The sequence below is a fragment of the Myotis yumanensis genome, unplaced genomic scaffold (genome assembly GCF_028538775.1).
Source record: "Myotis yumanensis isolate MYYU_CA2020_CCGP unplaced genomic scaffold, mMyoYum1.0.hap1 SCAF_7, whole genome shotgun sequence".
Lineage (NCBI taxonomy): Eukaryota > Metazoa > Chordata > Mammalia > Chiroptera > Vespertilionidae > Myotis > Myotis yumanensis.
The window spans coordinates 33,498,107-33,520,626 of NW_027223758.1; the positions used below are offsets into that span (position 1 = coordinate 33,498,107).

The following is a 22,520-nucleotide window of genomic DNA, read 5'->3' on the forward strand; positions in this document are numbered from 1 at the left end:
TACTCAGCTGGCTAAGTCCAAACATGCCTCTGGCAAAGGCCAACAGCAATCCCAGGCCCTGGAGTACCCTCCTGCAGACCAGCAAAAAGTCCTCAGTTGGGAGGACTCTAGGTGTCCTTTAAGACTCACATTCCAAAATGTGTTCCCAACTCTCCTTTTGCTAAGTAGCTTTCTGCATGTCCTGAGCTAACAATGCTTCATTTATTCCGAGGGTGGAGCTGTGGAAAAAGCCTAGGTTTGGAGCCAGACCAATCTGGGTCTGAATCCAGATTCTACCATGGACCCTGGGCATGGAACTTCATCTCTCTGAACCTGTTTCCTCATTGGAAAAGAAACTGGGGCCAACAGACCACATACCATATAGACCGGGTGGGAGAATTAAATGAGAAAATTCATATAGAGTGCCTGACATGGGATATGTGCTCAGTAAATGCTAGTCACCATTATTCCCTTTGGATCTCTGTGAGGGAGGTGTGAAAGGTCATCTTCATCTGTAACACAAAGGACACAAAGGCCCAGACTGGGCCCACAGAGCATCAGTTGAGTATCTGTGTGGGTCTAAAGCTCAGATGAGCCAAGTTCAGTCTTGCTTTGCTTTTCTGTTTGTAAAATCTTTGCTTCAAATCTTCCCAGGCTGGCTCTTTCTCCTTAATCTACTCTCAGGTCAAATGTCATCTCCTCAGAGAGGCGTTCCTTGACCTCCCTGTATAAAGTTGCTTCCCTAGACACTCCATCACTGTTTCATTTTCTTTACATCATTTAACCTTCTATCTGAAATCATCTTATTTGTTTGTTTCTCAGGCTAGCTGTCTCCCCCAGTAATATAAGAGTTCTATGAAAGTAGTGTCCTTAATTGTCTTATTCATCACAGCACCCCTGACACTTAGCACGGGACCTGGCATGTAGTACATTCAATCAGCGGTTGAGAATCCATGTACATGGAGGACCAACTTAAGTTATACACGGATTTTCTACTGGAAGGGGGTCAGAGCCCCTAATCCCCTGCATTGTTCAAGGATCAACTGTAGCTGGTGCTCAATAAGGATCTGCTAAATCACCAAATGAATGCACATGGGATGGCCAAAGGCTAAACTGACAATGGCCCCCATACTTACTCCTCTGCTCACTGTCAGTTCAAGGTCCTGGCTCCCATTTCTGGTGCTGGCACTGCTATCTGGGAATCAGTGGACCGACAGGTGGCCAGGATAGGCATCCATACCTGGCAATGACTCATCTATTGGGATACCAGGACTCCCAAGGAAGGCCTTGGAATCTTTCCCTGGCATTTGAGGCTCCCACAAATCTGGCTTCAGCTGACTTTTCTGGCTTTATCACCTAATAAGAGAGACCCTTCCACACGTACTTCATACTGACCTGCCACTGCTTATGGGTTTCTTCTTGAGAGTCCATCCCAGCCTGCATATCTTAGCTCTTGCAGACCTCCCCTCCCCTAGCTTGCTGGGAGCACCAGCCCCTCTTTACCCTGTCTCTGTGATTAAGTCCCAGCACAAATCTCACCTCTTCATTAAACACTTCTCTTATTTGGCATTTAGCATTTATTGTTACCTTTCACAAAATCTCTTTTTTTTAATATATATTTTATTGATTTTTTTTACAGAGAGGAAGGGAGAGGGATAGAGAGTTAGAAACATCAATCAGCTGCCTCCTGCACACCGCCTACTGGGGATGTGCCTGCAACCAAGGTACATGCCCTTGACCGGAATTGAACCTGGGACCTTTCAGTCTGCAGGCCAACGCTCTATCCACTGAGCCAAACCAGTTACGGCCACAAAATCTCTTTTTATGTGTATTGTCTTTTCTAATTCAATTGGAAGTGCCTTGAGCGCAGAACTGGATCTTCAATGGTGATCTCTCAGTTAATAAATCTTCAGGGAAAAAGGCCCTCTTTGAAAAAAGTTGGCTGGGTTCAGAGAGGGTTGGAGAGAGGGCCAGGCTCCTCCCTGCTGGACTGGCCCCTTTGGTAGACAAGGAGGAAGAGGAGGTCATACTGTCTCAGTCCAGGAGCCAGCTGATGAGGCAGTAAGGGAGCCAACGAATCTGACACTATCACATGCAGCCTGAGACAATCCCCAGGTCATGTGTGTGACTGGGGTTTTGAGAAACCATCACTTTCAAGAATCTGGGCATAATTTAGTTATCAATCATAAAGAATAGTAGAAAGACTTTGCTCAGTTCAAAGGGACTTGTGTGGTATCCATTTCTGTGAACTAATCTTAGTTCTGGTTCCTGTCCTCTTACCATACTCTCCTTTCACTTGACTCCCCCTAGATATTTTATCCTTTTGGTTCTATACTTTGGTTTATTCTATCGTTCTGGAACTTTTCTAAGTTTCCTCCAACTCTTTGTAAAACAGAGTGAGGTTCCAATAAAAAAATAACAGTTGGTCCAGTTTTCTTTAAAATGTTATAATGGTGTACAAAAAATTATTTTCCAAATGACTCTATAACAATGAAAGATAAATGACAAAAATAACACATGTAAATCGTTCAGTACAGTGCTTGGCACTTAGTGAGCATTCAAAAATAAGGCGAAAAAAACACTGTCAATTCCTATTAGCTTCTCTTCTCTGGGCCTCAGTTTTCTCATGTGTAAATGAAAACAATGTCTTAGATTTGTTCATTTGTTCATTCATTCATTCCAAAATCATTCCCTGAATGTTTACTATCTGCAAGGAACAGTTCTAGGCATTAAAGATGAAATTCTGAACAAACTAAAGTCCTTAATATCATGGAGTGTATATTCTAGAGGAAGAGACAAACAAAAAACAATTAAACAAAAAGAAAATTTTAGATAGAGGTAGTGCTATGACAAAAATACAAGAAGGTTAAAGACTAGAGAGTGACTCAGAAGAAGTGCAGCTACTTCAGACCAAAGGCCAAAGAGAACCTCTTAGAGGAAGTGACCTGTGAGCTAAGTCAACTGAAAGAACCAACAAGGCAAACACCAAAGGCAGAGCATTCCTGGCAGAGGAACAGCAACTACAAAGTCCCTCAGGCAAGGACAAGTATGCCAGGAACCAGAAACAGCAGATCCCTGAGGCTTGAGTGCAGAAACTGAGGGGTAGAGGGATGCAGGATGAAGAGGCTGCCAGTATCAGATCATGCAGGCCTGAGAGGCTTTGGTAAGAACTCTGGGTTTTATTCCAAGTGGGTGGAGGATAGTAAGCAAGTTGTGATAAGCTCTGAACTTGGTTTTTAAAAGATCACTTTGGCTGCAGTACTGGGGTAGAAGTGATTTTTAAAGATTCTTTCCCCATTCCAAACTTCTTTTTCTCTGTCAATCGACGCTCCCTTGAACTGGGTGCCTGAGCAAGAAAGATGATACAGCCTCTTCATGAGAGGGAGCCAAGGAGTAGTTTCTGCTCTGGGCAGGATTAGGGAATGTGAGTCACCTGGTTCTGCAAGTGATGGAGGGAGTGGCCCAATCAGGGAGGGGTGGGAATCCTAGTTTGGAAAACATCCCTAAGCCACCTGTATTGTCTCTGCCTCCCAGTGTGGAAGTTTCTGCCAATGACACAGTGCTCTGGAATGCTTCCCCCCGCCCCCCAACAAACACACCCAATCTTCCGGTTACAGAGACATAGTTGTACTTTGCATTCCTCCCAGGATTTAGCTCAAATCTAGCCTACAGGAAATGGTCGATAAAGAGCTACTGATTGATTAATGAAGAGAGGGAATATTCTCAGCCATTAAGCAAATATTAATGAGTACTGTGCGTACTATGTTCATCTCTGGGGATGCAAGCTGATTAAGATGGGTTTCTTGACTTCACTGAGCTCAGAATTCAGCAGACGGACCATAAACCACAGGCAGTGACAATGCTGGATACCAGAGTAACAGCAACAACATTTACAAGGCCCTCCTTATCCTGAGGTAGAACATGCAGGCCTTGGAGCCCAGACTGCCTGGGTTCAAATCACAATTTGTTTTTTAAATTATAAATTTCTTGTTTATTTACTTCCCTCTTTTCTATTTTAGGTTGGTTATCTTTTTCTCCCGAATCACAACTTCACCATTTACTAGCTGTGCATCTTTGGATAACTTCCTTATGCCTCACTATTCTCCTCTGTAAAATGATAATAACAGTACCTACCTCAATGGTACTATTTTAATAAGGAAGGTTGGGGGAAGGGCAATTGGGAAAAAAAAGGAGATATATGTACTACTATTTGTAATACTTTAAACAATAAAAATAAATAAATAAATGGTACTATTTTGAGAATTCAATGAATTAACACATATGCAACACTTAAGTGTAAGTGCTCAACAAACACTAGCTATTATTAAAGTTACTATTAACAGCTGCGCTAAGCTTGACATGTATGATCTTACTTCATCCTTATAAAAACCCTATGAGGCAGGTATTATTACCTCCATTTTTCAGATAGGGGAACCGAGGTTCAGAAAGGGACAGGGATGTGCCTTAATCAAACAGCTGCTACATGATGGAGCCTAGATTCAAACTCAGCTCTGTCTGACTTCAGAGCCTATAATTCCAACAATGAAATGATCCCATTCTCTTAAAAAGTCTCCAGCATGGTACAGGGGCCCCCATAAAGGGAGATGTGGTTATTATTCCATTGCCCCTGAAGATCTTCCAATAGTAGGTGCTGTGGAGCCCAGAGGAGAGGCCTCTTTTACCCCGACAGAGTCTGAGAAGAGTTCAAAGTACTAAACATACTGACCTGGGTGCCAACCACAGGCTTTGCTCTGGAGTTCCATGGCTTCCCGTCACTGAGATTTGGAGGACTAATTTGGAACCACAACCAGGTAAATCAGACTCAGAAACTGCCCCCAGGTGCCCAGACAGCTGCATGGATAGGCAAGTTGTTTCCTCAGGGTTGACTTCTTGTCTGGCCCTACATCTCTCTCAGTTTCATTACTTAGCCACCAGCCTCATACCTGCACCTGCTGCTTGACCTAGTCCCAGGAGACCCCAAGTCTTAGACTTGGGCCCCCTCCCTGGACCCTGCCCCAAGGGGCCATTCTGAGTGATTCCCTGGGGACTTCCTTGATATAGTAACCCCTAGGGTTCCATATGAATGTGAGTACTTTGAGCAAAGGGAAAATCTTCTCCCCGAGTAGCAAATTGAGAGCAGGTAGGACAAGGGGTGGGTGTTCTTGTTCTGAATCAGAGGTAAGCGCAGGGTGAGGCCTGGTGTGCCTGCATTTTATGTTTAAGCAGCACTGATCCTGGCCAGGTTAGGTCTCTCACTCAGCAATATACCCTAGATGGACAAGAACATCCGGGGGTTAGAAATTAATGCTCATCTCTACTTCCCATTTGAGTCACGCTCAGAAGCCTGGCCTTGCCTGGTAATCTGCCCACAGAAGGCAACTGATGGCTCAATCAATGAATGACCGAACTTCATCATGAGAGGAAAAGGAAAGACCCAGCATTTGGTAAGCTTTTACTCTACGTCAGGCACTGTGCACACACCATTCATCGTTATGAATGTTAGTTAACTCAGTCACTAAACACTTAGCCACCAAATGCTAGGCTTAATAGTAGCTGATAACAGTAAGTGACAGTTTCCATCCTCAATAAGCTCAGAGCACCTTGCTTAGTCTTTCTTCCAACAATCCTGTGAAATAAATATTATTTCCCATTTATAGATGTCCAGGCTTAGAGAAGTTACTTGTCCAAACTCATGAAGCCAGATAAGTGAGAAAGCTAGGATATTACTTCCACTCAAAAAAATGCTTGTTGGCCCTAGCCAGTTTGGCTCAGTGGATAGGGCATTGGCCTGCAGACCAAAGGGTCCTGGGTTTGATTCTGGTCAAGGGCAGGTACCTCAGTTGCAGGTTCCTCTCCAGCCCGGGCCCTGGTCAGGGTGCGTACAGGAAGCAACCAATCGATTGCTTCTCCCATATCAATATTTCTCTCTGTCTTTCCCTCTCTCTTCCACTCTCTCAAAAAAAATCAATGGAAAAATATCCTTGGGTGAGGATTAAAAAAAAAAAGAAGAAGCTTTTTGGTTGAATGAATGACAGAGCTGTGGCTATGATCTCAGTCAAGGAGCAGCAATAAGACCAAACATTTATAGTTCTCAAAGTGCTTTTTCATCTATCATCTCCTTGGGCTTCACAGCTCGCCCATGAGGGAGGCAAGTTGGGTGTTATCTTTCTTCAACAGATGAGGCAACAGGCAGAGTTTGGGCAAAAGACTTAGGGCTGCACAGTAAACAAGGACTGGGGCCATCCTGGAAAAACTCCAGAATCCCCAAAACACCTTGTTTAATCAAACACATGCCAAGCACCTACTATGTGCTAAGCATGCTCCTAACACTTTAAATACTCAATCCACTCAGTCAACAAATATGATTGAGCACCTTCTATATTCCAGGTTCTGTGGCAGGATCTAGAGATATAGCAGTGGATAAAGCAGAGGAAGAGTTCCCTGTTTATTGAAGGTATTTGGCAAAGATAAAAGGAAATATGCTGCCTCATTGCCAAATGCCTATTCTGCAACACTGGCCAAACCCTACAGTGTACAAAACATGACTTGGGGACCTTGTGGAGGAGGTTGGGGGGACAAGGTTGAGTCCGACCTGAGCTTCAGGAATCTTCAGATCTCCAAGCTCTTAGTTCAAAAGATAATTCACATACTTTATCAGCCTAAAAGTTTGCTTTAAAAAAAAAATTTATTTACTTATTTGAGAGAACAAGAGAGAGAGACAGAGAGAGAGGGAGAGAAATTGGTTTATTGTTCCACATATTTATGCACTCATTGGTTGATTTTTTGCATGTGCCCTGACTGGGATTTAACACACAACCTTATGGCATCTGGTTGATGCTCTAATCAGCTGAGCTACCCAGCCAGTTTGCTCTTAAAGAGTAGCTCTAATAGCAATGACAGCAACTTGATCACCTGTGAAGGCAATATGATAAAAAAACAATAGTAGGACCATACTGAGTAGTAATTATTATATGCCAGCCTACATGTTAAATGCTCCATGTATCTTACAAGTTATTCTCATGCTTATAAAAATCTTTCAAAAAAAGCATTATGTATTATTATCCCCCTTTTGATAGATGAGGAAACTAAGGCTGGGGGAGATTAAGTAATTTGCCCAAGAATAACCCTAGAGAAAGCAGGATTCAGCATTGGTTGTCAAATTTTGTACCTGACTCTTAACAGTGATGGATTTCTCCCAGGGAGACAAAGGAGAGGTAGGCATTAGGAATACCAGGAGCAGCTGCTGCTTGGAGGGCTGGTGCCTCCAGAGCCCCCAAAAGATTCTTCCTCACTCCACTGAGATGAGAAGGTAAGGTGGAAATTGTTAGGATGCTCAAGCTATCACTAGGGCAATAGGAGTGTCTCCCATTCTGCTGAACCTCCAGGGAAGAAGTTTGTGACCTCTAGTTGCCATCTACCAAGCTCTGAGGGAGAGATAGAAGGGGAGCTATTGCAGAATAGTCTTTCCTCCCTGGGATGGGGTGGGGGAGCATACTAGGGAAGAAGCCTGATTGGTTCTTTACTCTCTTGGGCAAGAAGCCTATACATGTGATGTGGTGCATGTCCTTCACATGGAACTCCTTTGGGGGAATGCCAGGGCACCTTTTGGACCCAAGTAGCCTCAGAAAGAAGAGACTGGCACAACTCTGAACTGCAAGCTAAGCTAACAACTTCTAAGCATTGTAACTAGGTCATCAGGTTCCTGGAGAAGCCAGCTGTGGCTGGGGGTTGGGGAGGGAAATTTTTCAGCCTACCAAGATCCCTACTTCCCTTCAGGCCCCACCCTCCCCGAAATCTGCACCTGCTCCCAAGTGGACCCCTCCCCCCAGCTGGGCCCAGCTGTCAACGGCTCCCAATGCCCCGCCCTCCAATGCCCCGCCCCAGACTTCCACAGGCCAAAACCCCAGAAGGGGGCAGGTTACTGTTGGGCAGAAGGCATCTTATTGCCACCTGAACTCTTCAGAAGGAAGCCATGGGGCAGGGAAGGAGTGGCCTCTCTTGGGGGCTATTTCTTGCTCTATTAGGACAACAAGAAAGCTGCCCCCCTTTGGGCCGCCCGGGGTACCTTCCTGGCATTGTTGCCACAGGTGGCAAGAGACAGGTGATGTTTACCCGGCTGAGACCAGAATTGCCAAAAGGCTTCAATCAAGCTTTTGAATCTGCACCTGGCCCAGAGCCCCAAAATAACAACCAGGGCAGCCTACCTGATCTGCAGGTCGCAGGTGCCTCTGTCTGCTGAGCCCCGGCTGGCAAGGGATTCTCTTTCCCAGGGGTTACTGGAGACCTAGTTGCATCCCTCTGGTGATGGGCCTCTCCCCACTGGATCCCCCTCTACCATCAACCATCCCCATCCCTCTTCCCAGAGGCCTCCATCAGTCACCGCTCCCTTTTTCATGACCAGGTGTACTGACAATCCACACCCTTTTCAGCCAGTCTGTCTCCTCACTGTCTCCCAAATGCTTCATACACAATCCACCTTCCAGATCTGTCTGGGTGGTTCTTACCTACTGAGCCCACCCTTGCCACATTCTTTTCACCTACTGGAAGTCTTCATAGCCCACATATTCTTAACAGATAATAATGATGCCTTACATTGACTGAGCTTACTATACTACAGGTCAGGCACTGTGCTGGGTGGGCTACAGAGTCACTCACTCATTCAACAAATATTTGTTGAGTGTCTCCTATGTCAAGCACTCTGCTAGATGCTGGGGATGAGGGTAAAAATGAGACAAAGCCCCTACACTCTGGGAGTTTAGGTTTTACTGGAGGAGATAGACAGTAAACATGTAAACATGGGCAGCCTCTGAAGAGGTGATATTTGAGTTGAGACCTAAATGATAAGAACACAGCCTTAATTAGAGCTAGGGGAAGAGTACTGTAGGCAGAAGGAACACAGCAGCCTATGAGAAAGAGATTATTGCTATTATCTTCATTTTATAGATGAGGACACTGAGGACTCAGTGTGAATTACACAAAGCCACACTGCTGAGAAAACTATTATTCAAGTCCCTAGCAACCTTTCCCCTTTCTGACATTCCACAACTGGCACAGAAGAGGGTCTGGGTTGGTGATGCAGTTGGTGAGGGAGAGGGTACACACTGATGATGCAGGCTGAGGGTAGAGGCCTCTGAGCCGAGTCATCAGCTGAGTAGCTGATGGTGGAAACGGGTTGGTTTGGCAGGGGTCCAGGGCACCTGTAGGACACAGCCAGTGGGTCTGTCCTCTTCTGCTTTGGAGTCTACACCACAGATTTGGCACAGTTTGCCTGGAACCATTCATCAAGGGTTTTGGGTCTACTCCTACTGCTTCAAATGAGTTTGCTTCCTTAGAGACAGAGACATTTTTTGTAGCCTAACCTGCATCTAATAATAACAACCCTCATGTTCATTGAGCAAACCCTTGCTGAGTCCTTGCCCAACCCCAGGCCCTCTGCCAAATACTCAAAATGAAATAAACCAGTCTGGGCCTGCAAAAAAGCTATGACGCAGTGGCTTTAGGGTAGGCTTTGGCACCAGATATATCTGAGTACAAGATGTACAAGATGTGTTACTGTGGACACATTATAGAGCCTCTTGAAGCTCTGGATTCTCCATCTTCACATTAGAACAGTTGTGAGGACCAAAGAAGACGATTATGTCAAGGGCATAAACACAGCACCTGGCACAGAGCCAGCAGTCAACATAGACTGTTATTATTACTAAAAAACACTTTTGTGTTTCACTTTCTGGTTTAAGCCTCGCTTACTCTGGTAGGTTGATATTACTCTCTAAGATTTATGAATGAAAATTTGAAGCTGATTTGCCTGGTGTGACGCCACCAGCAAGATATCAAGCTAAGTTTCAAATCGGAGTTGAGTGTTATCTATGGGTGTTTGAAGGTGATCAATACATACTAACTAGAATAAACCTTGCCTGGCATGTCCGGGGACTAAAAGGTCAAATCGGTAATGTATACAGCCCAATGGCAGAAGGACACCAGCCAGGCCCAAGGTGTGGGGCACGAAAACATACCATTGAGGCATGCCACTCACTGCAGTATCCAGTGTCCCTAGCATTCAGCACATATAAAGCATTCACCAGTATTGGCTGATTTAACAAATGAAAAACTCCGAAGACATTTCTGAGCAATTAGGCAACATCGATACACCTGCCTTACAAGCCAGAACTCGGATTCTAAATCTGGCTCTGCCATTCACTGTGGGACAAACCCATGCCTTAGTTTCCGCCCTGAACTGGGACTGACCACCTAACCTACCTCACTGTAAAATGATGGATACAAAGAAGTCTGGTAAATTAAAAAGTATTATCATGCACATAAAAGCAATTATCATCAGACAATAAGGTGGTAAAGTATGAAGTCAAACACCTGGAGTTTGAATCCCAGGTCCTCCTGGTACTAGCCTATGAGGCCCTGAGCATGTCACTGTTCACTAAGCCTCAGTTCTCACAACCATAAAATGAAGATAACACCACCTACCTTGTCGGTTTTTTAAGAAGAATTAGAGATAACATAGGCTTTGGAGTGAGACAGAATTGGTTTCACAGACTCTGCCTCCTGCTAACTGAGTCCTTCCAAATCTGTGTCCTATAATGATAAGATTTTGAGATAATAACACAGAAATGATGTTGGTAAAGGCCTGCCACACAGTGAGCACCGGATAAATGTCAATGATCATCTTGACACTGGTACAGTGTGGGTAGGGGGCACAGTACAGTGTTTAAAAGTGGGATCTTGGAGGCTATCCTCCCAGGCTTTGCCACTTACTAACTGTGCTACCTTGCATAAGCTGCTTAACCTCTCTGTACCTCAGTTTCCTCATTTGTAAATGGGGATAATAATAGTACCAACTTCAGGGTGTTGTCGTGAGAATGGAATAAATTAATACATGTAAAGCACTTGAACAATGCTTGGCATAGAGTAAGCACTTGATAAATGTTAGGTGCTATTAATAGTGATGTTAACAATAATATTAATCACCAACTAGAATAAGAGGGAGAGACTGGGACACAGGCATCCCATGGAATAATTTGAGGTAAGTTCCTAGGCAGCTGTTTCTGGGCAAGTTCTGAACCTCTGAGAGAAAAACTTCTATGGAAAGGACCTGAGGCTGGAGGCTCCTGAGCAAAAAATCCCTGTCCCACTGACCAGGAGGTCAGCCTCTGGGGAGGCAAGTCAGGCTCCTTGGAAGGGACACTGTGTTCCCAGCCGCCTGACTCAGGGGAACAAAGGCACGTGTGTGTGGCCAGGGAGGAGGGAGGGCAATGTTTCCCTTTCAAGAGCAGAACAAAGGATCTGAGGCATAGTTGAGTGTGTTCCAATCCCCTCCCAAGCTATATCCCCCGCCTCAGATGATTGTCCAACAAGGTTTTCAACCTAGCTTCCTGAAAGGTGCTGGGGACGGGGGTGGATGGGTCAGGGTAGGGGGGCAGGCTCCACTTCACTCTATCCTCTGTCATCAATCTCCAAGAGGCAAGATTTATATGTGACAAACCTCTAAGATCTCTCTTAGGAGTCTCCATCCTGTGCAGGGGTGGGGTGGGGACCCCTGGGGGAACTCAGGGTTAATGGACGACATAAGCCATTGCAAGTGACAGGCTAAATGTCCCTCTAGGGCAGCGGTTCTCAACCTGTGGGTCGCACCCCTTTGGGGGGTCGAACGACCCTTTCACAGGGGTCGCCTAAGACCATCGGAAAACACATATATAATTACATATTGTTTTTGTGATTAATCACTATGCTTTAATTATGTTCAATTTGTAACAATGAAAATACATCCTGCATATCAGATATTTACATTACGATTCATAACAGTAGCAAAATTACAGTTATGAAGTAGCAACGAAAGTAATTTTATGGTTGGGGGTCACCACAACATGAGGAACTGTATTAAAGGGTCGCGGCATTAGGAAGGTTGAGAACCACTGCTCTAGGGGAAGTCCAAGATTGGAACTGCTACTGAGTGAAGGAGCCATGGAGAGAACCCAGGAATTCTGACCAATCCCCCAGTGTGGGGTTGAGAGAAAGGTCTGATAGTACTAAGTAGAAATCATTTTCTAAATCTTAAAAGAATGATCAGAGGCTGGAGAGAGAAGCTGGGTGAAGGGTGAAGGGGAGGAAGCAAAGAAAGTAACTGACAAGAGGAAAGGGAGGGACACATCCAAAAAAAGTAGTTTGTGGAGGGGGGAGCCTTTAGGGACATTACTTTCCAGTTTCCATACTCTCGCCAGCAGGAATCTGGCTGCTGGGTTGGGACAGGAAGCAGTCCATGGAAGTCATGGCAATGGCATTTCCTGAAGAGCAAGAAAAAAACCTCTAGTTCCGAGGGGAGCTCTGGAGTCTGCCCAAAAAGCCGTGTAGCTTAGAGCTAGCTGTAAGGCTAGCTGTAAGGCTCCAGCTTGCCCTGAGAGTGTCATCAGGGATAAAACCAAGTAGCAAAGGTTCCAAAGGTAGTTTCTTTCCACACAAACAATTATTTGCAAAAATCAATATGTAGTAAACGGGAAACCAGATGATATGATTGAGGAAGCCCTAGGATGCAGCTGCTGTTTGCCACTGATCCTAATAGTCACTACTCTGAGAGCCTTAAGACTTGAACTAAATCACTGAATCTTCAGAAAGAGGCACTATTATTATAGCCATTTACAAGTTAAAAGACTTGCTCAAGGTCACGTAGCAAGTGAGTGGTCAAGCCCTGATTTGAAAGGCCCAACCCTGCATCTTCCTTCTGATGTAACTTCCGGCAAGCTGCTTCATCTTTCTCAACCAGATTTCCCTCTGGCTCACCACCCTGGGTGGCCATGAGCATCAAAAAGACAAGGTGGATATGAAAGTGCTAAGCGGTAAAGTGCTACATAAATCTGGAGTATTGTTAGTGTGGGGTCGGTGATAAATTGCCCTATATTGATACTGAGATAAGTTAAATTTTGCAGTTAAAGCATTGCAGCTTCTAACAGAAAAGAGCCATCCTAAAACATAACTAAAGTGAAATATAATACCGGAGGAATCTGCCACAAGGCCTAAGGCCAGTGAGAACCAGGATCCCTAGACTATCTACTTCAACCCTCCATCTTACAGATGGGGAAACAGGCTTGGGGTTGAAGTGACTTGGCCAAGGTGAGATAGTGAATTGGAGCAGATTGAGAGTACAATTGGGGTCCTGACTCTAGACCAGGGCTTGTACTACATGGCACAGGAACCCTGTGGTGCTCCTGCTCTGACAGGAACACTGGTAAGGCATGTCTGCCCTGAGGGTCACTATTACATCCAAAAAAAAGGAGGCTGGATACTGAAGATTCCGTGAGTAGGTCTCTGACATGAGTTCTGTGGCAAAGAATAACTACAACACCAACATGTGCCAGGATCTGTGCATCTTAGGCACACCTCATTAGGTCTTTGCCATGACCTTTTGAGGCAGGTATTATGTGTCCCAAGGCTCAGGAAATTCAAGGAGTTAGCCCAAGGTCACACAGCTAGATGTGGGTGAGCCAGGACCTGCATCCAGGCATGTGATAGTTATTCAGACAGAAATATTGTAGCAATGGAGGAGGACTATTCAGGATACCATATTTGGAGAGAATGATCCCTGAAGAACATGTATCTCATTTAGTGCTCATTCTGTGATTTCTAAGTGGTTGAAAAATGTGGACCCATCAATATGCTGTGTAAGCCTGGTCTTATTTTTCAGTCCCTTTTCACCACTTCCACCTCTACCTCCTGATCCAAGCCACTATTTTTCTCACCTGACAGTTGCACCAGCCTCTTCACTGGGCTCCCAGCAGCCACCCTAGAAGAATTCAGATCATTTCACCGCTGCTCCAAACCTCCTGGCCTCTCTCATTTAACCAAAGCTAAGTCCTCATCAAAGCCTGTGATGTCCCATGTGATCTGACCTCTGACTACCTCTCCCCCCCTCAATCTCAACCACTCTCCACTGTCACCTCTTACCGCCCATCCCTCTTACTGTTTCTTCTCCAGCTGCATTGACCTTGCTTATCCTTGAACATGCCAAGCATACACACTCCTGAGCTCATTTTCTCTCCTTAGAACACTCTTTATGCAGGTACCCACATCGTCCACTACTTCCTTTATCTTCTTCAGGTCTTGGCTCAAATACTAACTTTTGGTGATGCCTTCCCTGACCGCTCTTAAAATTGCAGCCCCATCTCCCTTGCTAGGTATGCCCTATGCCTCAACCTGTTTTATTTTCTTCCTAACACTTACTAACACCTAATATACCACACATATATATATATATATATATACACACACACACTTACATGTTTATTGTCTGTCTCTCCCCACTTGAATGTGAGCTCCACAAGGACAGAAGATTTGTTTTATTTAATGCTGTACCTCTGGTACCTAGGACAGCCTAACATACAGTAGGAGTTTGATAAATACTGTTTGAATCAATGAATAAATGATCAGGTAAAGGGCAGTTTCCATTACTATTATTCTGGTTTAATACATGTCTGTTTCTTCAGAAATTTAGTGGGCATCTCTTTCACTAGGTACCTGCTATGCCTAAGACCTCTGCTCAGTGCTGAGGAAATAAGTATGGACAAACAAGTATTGACTGGGACACTCAAGAAGCTTCTAAACCTAACAGAGATATGGTAGTTTTAGAAATGTCTTCTTTACACTAATTTAAACTCTACCACTGTTATTTTCCCCTCATTAATGCAAGTTCTGCTGGGTACTATACTGATAAAAAAAAAAAAAAAAGGCTTAGCCCCTCTTCCTTCAGATATTTGAAACTGGTGATCATATTCTCCTGGGTCTTCTCTTCCCCAGGCTAAACAAAAAGGCCCAGTGGGATTGTGTGACTCGAGTCTGCCAACTGAGAATGGGGAAGACAGACTGCTGCTGGAGGAACAGAAAAGCAGCAGATCCAGGAGCAGAGTGACTTCTTCAAAGAAAAGAGATGGAGTCCTTAGGGAAGACTTCATGGAATTAGGTTGGAGGTTGGGGCTAGGGACAAGACCCTGCTAATTAAAGTAGTAGGAGATTATGTTTCCGTAGAAGAGCAGCTCATCAGGAATTACTCCTAAACTAAACATGCTAAACGCAGAAAAAAACTCAGTTACTGAAAGAAAGCCCATAAAGAAAGGCTGAGGGTGCTGAAAACCAAGGCAGCTGCGCATAGAAGAGGACACTCAAGCCCACTGGCCTCAGGACAGATACCTGTTTGAGAAGAGACAGCTAACAACTGTTGCTTCCTGTAGCCCAAACAAATCAGGTGACTGCCCACACAAAAGTCAAGAAAACCCTCTGGGTTCTGTTGGGGCTCCCTGACAAAATACCTGGGTATTTTTATACCAGAAGTTGAAAGGCTCCATAGGGATACTGGGGAAATTTGTCCTAGGAAGTCTAGAAAACCCCATGATGGTGATAGAGTTTTAACAGCAACCTCAAATGTACATCCAGAAGAACTGGGTGCTTTGAGGGGGAGCCCTTGAAACACTTCTATCTCAATTTGGGACCTGAATGAGATTACTAAAAATTTCCACGTTTGGGGTTTCTAATGGGGTTTCCCCAAGAAAACCACAGAGCTGCAACAGCTGGTGAGATCTGCAAAGGTCGCTGAGGTATCTGAGCAGACGTCTATACAGAAGCCGCCAGACCAGGCAAGAAGAGATGTAAGACCACAGAGCCATGCAGACTGGAAAAGGCCAAATTATGTATTCTCCCACACACACTTCACTGCTCTCAACAATGGCATTTCCATCTAGCTATGGGGTTTCCCAGGGACAGCAATCCCAAAATGTCTTAGCCCACCAGGGTCCTCACCCCATAACTGTCCACATTCCCACTGGAAAGCCCCAGAAACACTCTGTCCCTTCAGGGAAGGTCACATTACATATACCATTTTGGGTGAACATCTCAGGGGCTGACTTTGTTTCCTCCGAAACTCTGGGGGCAAAGTTCAGTCTTCTGAGACAGGTAGTCTATTCAGGGGGTGCTCCCACCCTACAATTAAGGCCCAGGAAGGGCCTTTGTTCTAGATCCTTTACTAGAGTCAAGCTATGGTAGGTGGCTATCATTATTTCATTTTACAGGGAGAGATGGATGAACAAGAGACAAACAGGTTTAGCATCTTGCCAGGTGACCCCAAGCAAGCAAGTGGTGATGTAGCTATGAGTCTGGAATTCCAGTCCTTGGAGCATCCCCCGCAATTAAGTATACATATCCGGAGCAGGCCACCTTCTCCCCACATGTACATTTCTTATCTATTGGTAGGGCCTGAGAGGGTCTTAACAGTGAAAAACTTAACAAGAAGCCCGCTCTGACTGGGCAAACTCCTGATACCCGCTTGAGTTTACCAGTGCAAGAATCTGAGTCTACATACTTGCCTTTGGGAACCTGCTACTGCCAATAAAGGCACTGTTCTTCCTGCAGCGACCTAAACAATGCCAAGATCACAGACCAGAGTGAGCACCTCCACAGGCATGTTTTACTCAGCCCAACAGCATCTCTGGCTTTCTGTGCTAGTCACTTTATTATTCCTTGGAGAACTTGATATGGATGGAAAGAGTTTTAGACTTTGGAGTCAGGCCAACCTATGTGTAACTTCTCATTCAGTCACTTAACTGGCTGTGGGACACCTGGGGCCAGTCACTTAGCTTCACAGGTAAACTGGGAATAAACCTACCTACCTTAAAGGTTATTGTGTGGAATATATAAAATAGCATGTCATTTCCACGAGGAAAGGTACCATGTCTGGCTTATGGCCAGCATCTAAAACATTGTATGTTTCACAGTAGATGCTCAATAAATTATAGCTGCATAAGTAAAAGACCTAAGACAATGCCTTGAATATAAGATATACTCCATAAAGGCTCATTTCCTTTCCTTTTCCTGTAGGGATGTTAAATTTAGAGAATGCCCAAGGATAAAACAACCCATAATTCCTACACTCCTGGATTCCCCCCAGCCTATCCTCCAGGAGGGTTATGAGATGCCACTATAGTAGCCAATCTGTGCAGCTCAAACCAAATGGTACCTGAAAGTGGGCAGGTGCCTTCTACCCAAAAGATCCTGAGTCACCCTAGCCAGTTTGGCTCAGTGGATAGAGCATCAACCTGCGAACTGAAGGGTCCTGGGTTCGATTCCAGTCAAGGGCACATGCCTGAGTTGTGGGCTTGATCCCCAGTAGGGGCATGCAGGAGGCAGCCGATCAATGATTCTTTCTCATCATCGATGTTTCTATCTCTCTTTCCCTTTCCTTTCCTCTCTGAAATCAATAAAAATATATTTTAAAAAAAGAATTAAAAAAAAAAAGATCCTGAGTCAATACCTTCTGGCCTCAGGGAAAATGCATGCCCAGAAATAGTTCTGACATAACTGGCTCATCTGCACACATCCCCTCTGTTCACCAAGAGGAAGAAGTATATGGTATGTTGTCCAACGGGCTCTGATAATTCTTGAGCAATGAGTGAAAATGGAATTTCAATATAGTGGCTGTCTACTGAACTTGCCCAGTGCTGCTGTGTCTAAAACCTCTTTTCACATGCAACACTGATGACTGGCAATTCTCTGGCCCAGGTAGCCCTCTGCAGAGGCTGGCTGGTAGACCAGGCAACTCTCCCAGATTGCCTTTTGTTAATAGCTGGCAACAACCCACCTGTTATTAGGACCACTGGCCAAAGACAACAGTCATGCAAAGTAGGCAAATGACCCAAGTCTACCTAGAGATGCCTCAGAGGGTGTGTCTGAATGAAGCACTGGAATCCTGTCCCTCCTGTAATCAGCTGAACAAATATTTGCCCCCAAAGAGAATCAAAGCAGGAGAGAATGAGAGGTCATTGAACAAACCAACAGGAACTATTTAATCATTTATCCCCCCAGGGAGTTCATTTACAGAATGGCTTTCAAGTCTGGTCAGCCTTAGCTCAAGAGTGCCCTCTCCTTTACCTCCCCCAACCCCGCCCCAATCATCTGACCTCTATTGACTTATCTCTTTGCCTTGTACAAGTATTGGCAACGGAAAGAGTTGATGAAGTTGCAAAGAAATGGGAAATAAGACAGGGGGTGGGGTTCCAGGGCAAACTCAGAGGTCTCTGCTCATTCGTAAACTGAAGTGCCTGCCACGCCCTAGGCCCAGCCTATAGATAATTGCATTCTTGACATTCCTGAGTCCACGGTGCATGGCCCCTTCCATCTTAGTTTCTTCAATAGATTACTTATTTTGCACAGCCTGCTCAATTTTAGGGGTATTCTAAAGGGACAGAATACCTCTCATAAGCCCTCACCTCCCCTAGGCAGGGAGATAGCAAGAAAATATGACTGAGGTAACTGTAGAATAGCAAAAAGTACCTACAATGACCACTGATACAGAATCTCTCACCACTGTCACATCCTAACTTGGTGACAAGCAAAAGAATTCTCTCTCCTGGGAAAGCAATGAGGCATGACTCCTGGTCCCAACCACTACAGCAAACATGTTGGTGTCAGTCACCGTGCTCATATTAGCTCCAAGATTACAATACCCTGCAAGGCAAGGAGGGCTTGCCACATTTTTTTAGTGGAAGAAACTGAGGCTCAAGGTAAACTGGTCTGTCCAAGGTCACGTAGCTAGTTAAGTGACAGTGCTGGGACTCACACCCATGTCAGTTTGACTCTGAAGTCAGTCACTGAATCTTGATGTCCCATAGAGCCCCCACAGACTCAGTTCTTGCTTTGCCAGCAAACAGTGCTCAGTGAAGAGGCCCCAGGGCCCTGGCCGGAAAGCAATAGGCAGAACAGCTGGAGCTCCCCAACCGACTCTAGGTAGTGAAGTACAAAGTTCAGGCTTAATGTGTGACACAGCAAGAGCTCAGGAAACAGGCCAACCATATAGAAAGTTGCACACTTTAGAGCAAATGAACACAGGGGTGCAGCACAAACACAACTGGCCACTGTCCTAAAATCAGGCAATCCTCAGCCATCCAAGCCAGTGGAAACTCCTGCCTGGCCTTGCCTTTTTCTGAGAGAATATCAGGTATGCAAACTTCAAAATAAAAAAGAATTTGATGTGGGGGAGGGAAGCCCAGAATAGACTGACATCCCTGAGGGAGTAAGAATGGAGGGGCTTATGGGTCACTGATACTCGCTATCTTCTCTAGGCCTTATACTCATCATCCCTTTGGGCGGTGAGCCATTATGTCAGGGTGAGGGGAACCCTGGACTAACTTCCCGCTCTCAAATGAACAGGCTATGATTTCCTCCACCGAGAAACTGGAACACAGGTAGGAAAGAGTGGGGTCACGAGGGTGACCAGAATGAAAAAATGCCTGGTCCGTCAAGCACTCGGTCATCCGTTTTTTAGAACCGATAACCTTTTGCAGTGCAGAGGCCAGTTCATGTCTCCTTAACAACATGTCCAAGTAACCATCCGGCACAACAGAAAGAGACATGGGGAAAGGCTGATGAGATCTCTCTGAGCAGAGGCCAAGGAAAAGGGACACACAAGGGGTGTGGTCCTTACCCAGCCTCCGTTCTCCTGGATCCAAGGCTCTAGGTGGTCATTCAGGTAAGTGGCCATCCACGTTGCAATCCGACTCACCAATACCTGCATCTCCTTGTCCACACTTTCCACGCACAATGCCCCACCGAACGAGAAAAAGGCCACAATGCGACCCCAGTTCACCCCATCCCGGAAGAGTTCATTCACTACTTGCTCAAAGCTCTGATATGCTGTCCCTGGGGTGATGTGGAGCTGGGATGTCAGGTCGCTGAACGCCCGCCGGTACCTCAGTTCAAACTCGTCGCCTGCCTCCCTCAGCGCTTGCTTCACCGCTGCCATGGGAATCACCTCCCGGGCATCCAAGCTACTGCTGTGGCCAGTGGCTCCATTCACCGCAGGGCTGTCCACCAGGTGCCAGGATGGGTTGCCATTGATGGCACTGGGGGTCTCCACCTCTGATTCAGTCCCTTCTGGGGCCTCAGTTCTATTCTCTTCCACATCACTAAACTGACTCCAGCTGTATCCTTTCTGGGAAAGCTTGTAGGAGAGAAAGTCAACCACCAGTTCCCGGTTGCTCTGAGACATTTTTTATAATAGGGATGGGCTCGACCAGTCCATTGTCCAAAACACCTGCTCACTCACTGGAGTCTGGTCTCTAGTTAGTGGTTGCCTTCTGAGATCCAAAGCCAAGATAAGGTTCTGAAGGGAGAGAAAGAGCTTTCAGGAAAAAAAAAAAAGAATTAATTTGCAAGCCATTTGACCTACAACATTGCATTCCACCTCCAGATACCAGAACTGGCTTCTTTGTGGTTCTTATGAACGCCTGAGACTAGCCTCTCAGACTCCCATCAAGTCAAATTGAAAGCACCAATGGTCTCTGAACCATCACACCGGCCTTTTTTTTCTCCCCCACCCCCGATCCCAACCACCTCCTTTTCCCCGAAGCTGTCGGCCCCCCATCCCCACCCCCGCTCCACCTACATTCAAACACGACTCTGGCCAAGGCAGGCAGGTGCAGTCCCCGGGCGATCTTTTGTACCATGGGGTCCGGAGAGGAGGTGCTGCCGGTAACTCAACCGGCCTCACGGGCGGCTGGCAAAAACCCCAGCTGCGGCTGCAGGGACCATGCGGCCCTGCCGGCTGGGTGTCCCGAGGGCGACACGGCAATTACGAAGCTCAGGAACCGGCCGCCTCGCTCGCTTCCTCCTCCATCGCCCAGAATGAGGGCGGCCTCCTGCCACCGGCAGTCCAGCCCCCTCGCTCGAGCACGCTCCTCCGCTCTCTGCCTCCTACTGGGAGCCAGGAGAACTCTCCCGAAGGCGGCCGGGGCAGGCCGTAGGGCTTTTTGTTGTTGTCGTTTCTATTTAAGGACCGGCCCCGGGTGAGGCTTCCGAAACCCCGAAAGGACTTCTCAATGGGGCTCAAGGTTTCGATGAGGGACAGAGGGCAGGGGAAACTGCCTCGCATCTGAGGTCTGACTTCGGAAATGCCATCCCCGGGCCTTTCCGGGAGGCTGCAGGCCGGGGACCCCCCAGAGACGCCGCTGGTGTTCTCTGAATTCCCCAAAGGCCCTGGACGCGGCGGTGGCGGTAGGGGATTGCCGGCTCCTCCATTTCCCGCACGGACACAATGGCCGCCGGCGCCCCGCACAAAGACCGGGTGAGGGTGAGGGCGAGGCGCCGGGCCTCTCCGGTCGGGGAGCAGGGTCGAGGCCTGCTCGAGGACCCGACAGCTGAGACCACGTTTTCCCGGAGCCAGGCTCCCGGCGGCTTCCTGGCGCCCCCGGGAGGGCCGGGGGGCTGGGGGCTGCACCTCTCCGAAGCCGGGGTGGGTGGGCTGCGGCCTGGCGGCTCCTCCCGCGCCCGGGGCCGGGTACCCGCGGGGCCACCGCCCAGTTGCTAGGCAACCGCTCTCCCTCAGGGGCGCCCCCTAGACCTTTCTGGGAGAAGGGGGTCTCGTCCCCGGCGGCCCGCCCCTGTAACCAATCAGAAAGCCCAGTCGGCACGGAAGCGGGGCGGCGAGGGCTCCCATTGGGCGCAGCGCCTGCCACACACAGGGGAGGCGGTGCTCTCACCTGCGAGCCCCGCGAGCCGTGGGGGGCCACATTCCCCCTTCGTCGGCCAGGTCGTTTCCAGATGCGAGGGCTCCTGGCGGCCGAGTTCCGCGCCGCTGACCCGGGCCGGCCTACCTGGCTGATGGCTCCCTCTGTCTCTTCCGAACGAGCCGGCCTCAGTTTCCCCTGAAGAGACCGGGGGAACTTGCAAGCTCAGTCACTTCCGGTGCCGCGGCAGCGCGCGCGAGCCCGAGACGCAAAGGGAGTGTGCACGCCGTGAGGACTGGCGTCGAGACCTGGGAGAGAGCGCCCCCTTGCCGTAGATCTCGGGAACCAAGGACGGGGAAAAAAAAAGTTTACATTTATATTTCCATTCGTTCATTCAGTCAATCTGTCATTTTCATCTATCTGTCAGCTTATATATCGAAAAAACATTTCGCTGTGGCTAAGAACATTGTGTTTAGGATTCCAACTCCAGTTAGTCAAGTTCCTCAACAACCCTGTGCCTCAGTTTTCTTAACTGTAAAATGGGTAAAAATCAACCTCCATCATTGAGTTACTGTGAGGATTAAAATAATTGATATTTGCCCTGTCTCCTCCCTTCCCCCCCTCTCTAATTAATAAATAAAAATAACAAATAAGAGTTATTATTTGTAAAGTCCGTAGAACAGTGTATGGTCCATAGTATATGCTGCATAAATTCATTCATCAAATGTTTATTGTTTGGGTTGCTAAAGACAAAATTGGGACCAAGACAAGACACGTCCCTGACCTTTTAAGCCCTTTGGATAGAGAGAGACAGTAAACAACTAAGAAAATACACAAACAAGGTAATTTCAAATAGTGACCAGGGCTAGGAAGAAAGTAGATCAGGGTACTGTAATAAAGAGGGTGAAGGGAGAGTTGCTACTTTAGACTGAGTGGTCAAGAATGTAAGCCCTGCCCAGTGAGGGAGAGAAGCATTTATTCAACAATGTTTACGTAGGGTGACTAGGGATGTCCTCTAGTGTTGATTTAATTGATTAAAAATTAGGTATACAG

The 22,520-nt window shown here is 46.7% G+C and overlaps 1 protein-coding gene across 5 annotated transcripts in view; it reads right to left on the minus strand.

The window, feature by feature from the left end:
* BCL2L1 (BCL2 like 1) overlaps window positions 1–21,699 on the minus strand; it is a 47,179-nt gene extending 25,480 nt beyond the window's left edge. Inside the window, exons 1-2 of one of the 5 annotated variants that reach the window (XM_070420101.1) lie at window positions 21,615–21,699; window positions 19,448–20,143 (exon numbers count right to left, since the gene is read on the minus strand). In XM_070420101.1, coding sequence (XP_070276202.1) covers window positions 19,448–20,011 — 564 coding nt within the window. In that variant the 5' untranslated portion in view covers window positions 20,012–20,143; window positions 21,615–21,699. The other 4 variants (XM_070420100.1, XM_070420103.1, XM_070420102.1 and 1 more) reach the window with 4 other exon arrangements.
* Between the last annotated feature and the right edge of the window lie 821 nt (window positions 21,700–22,520).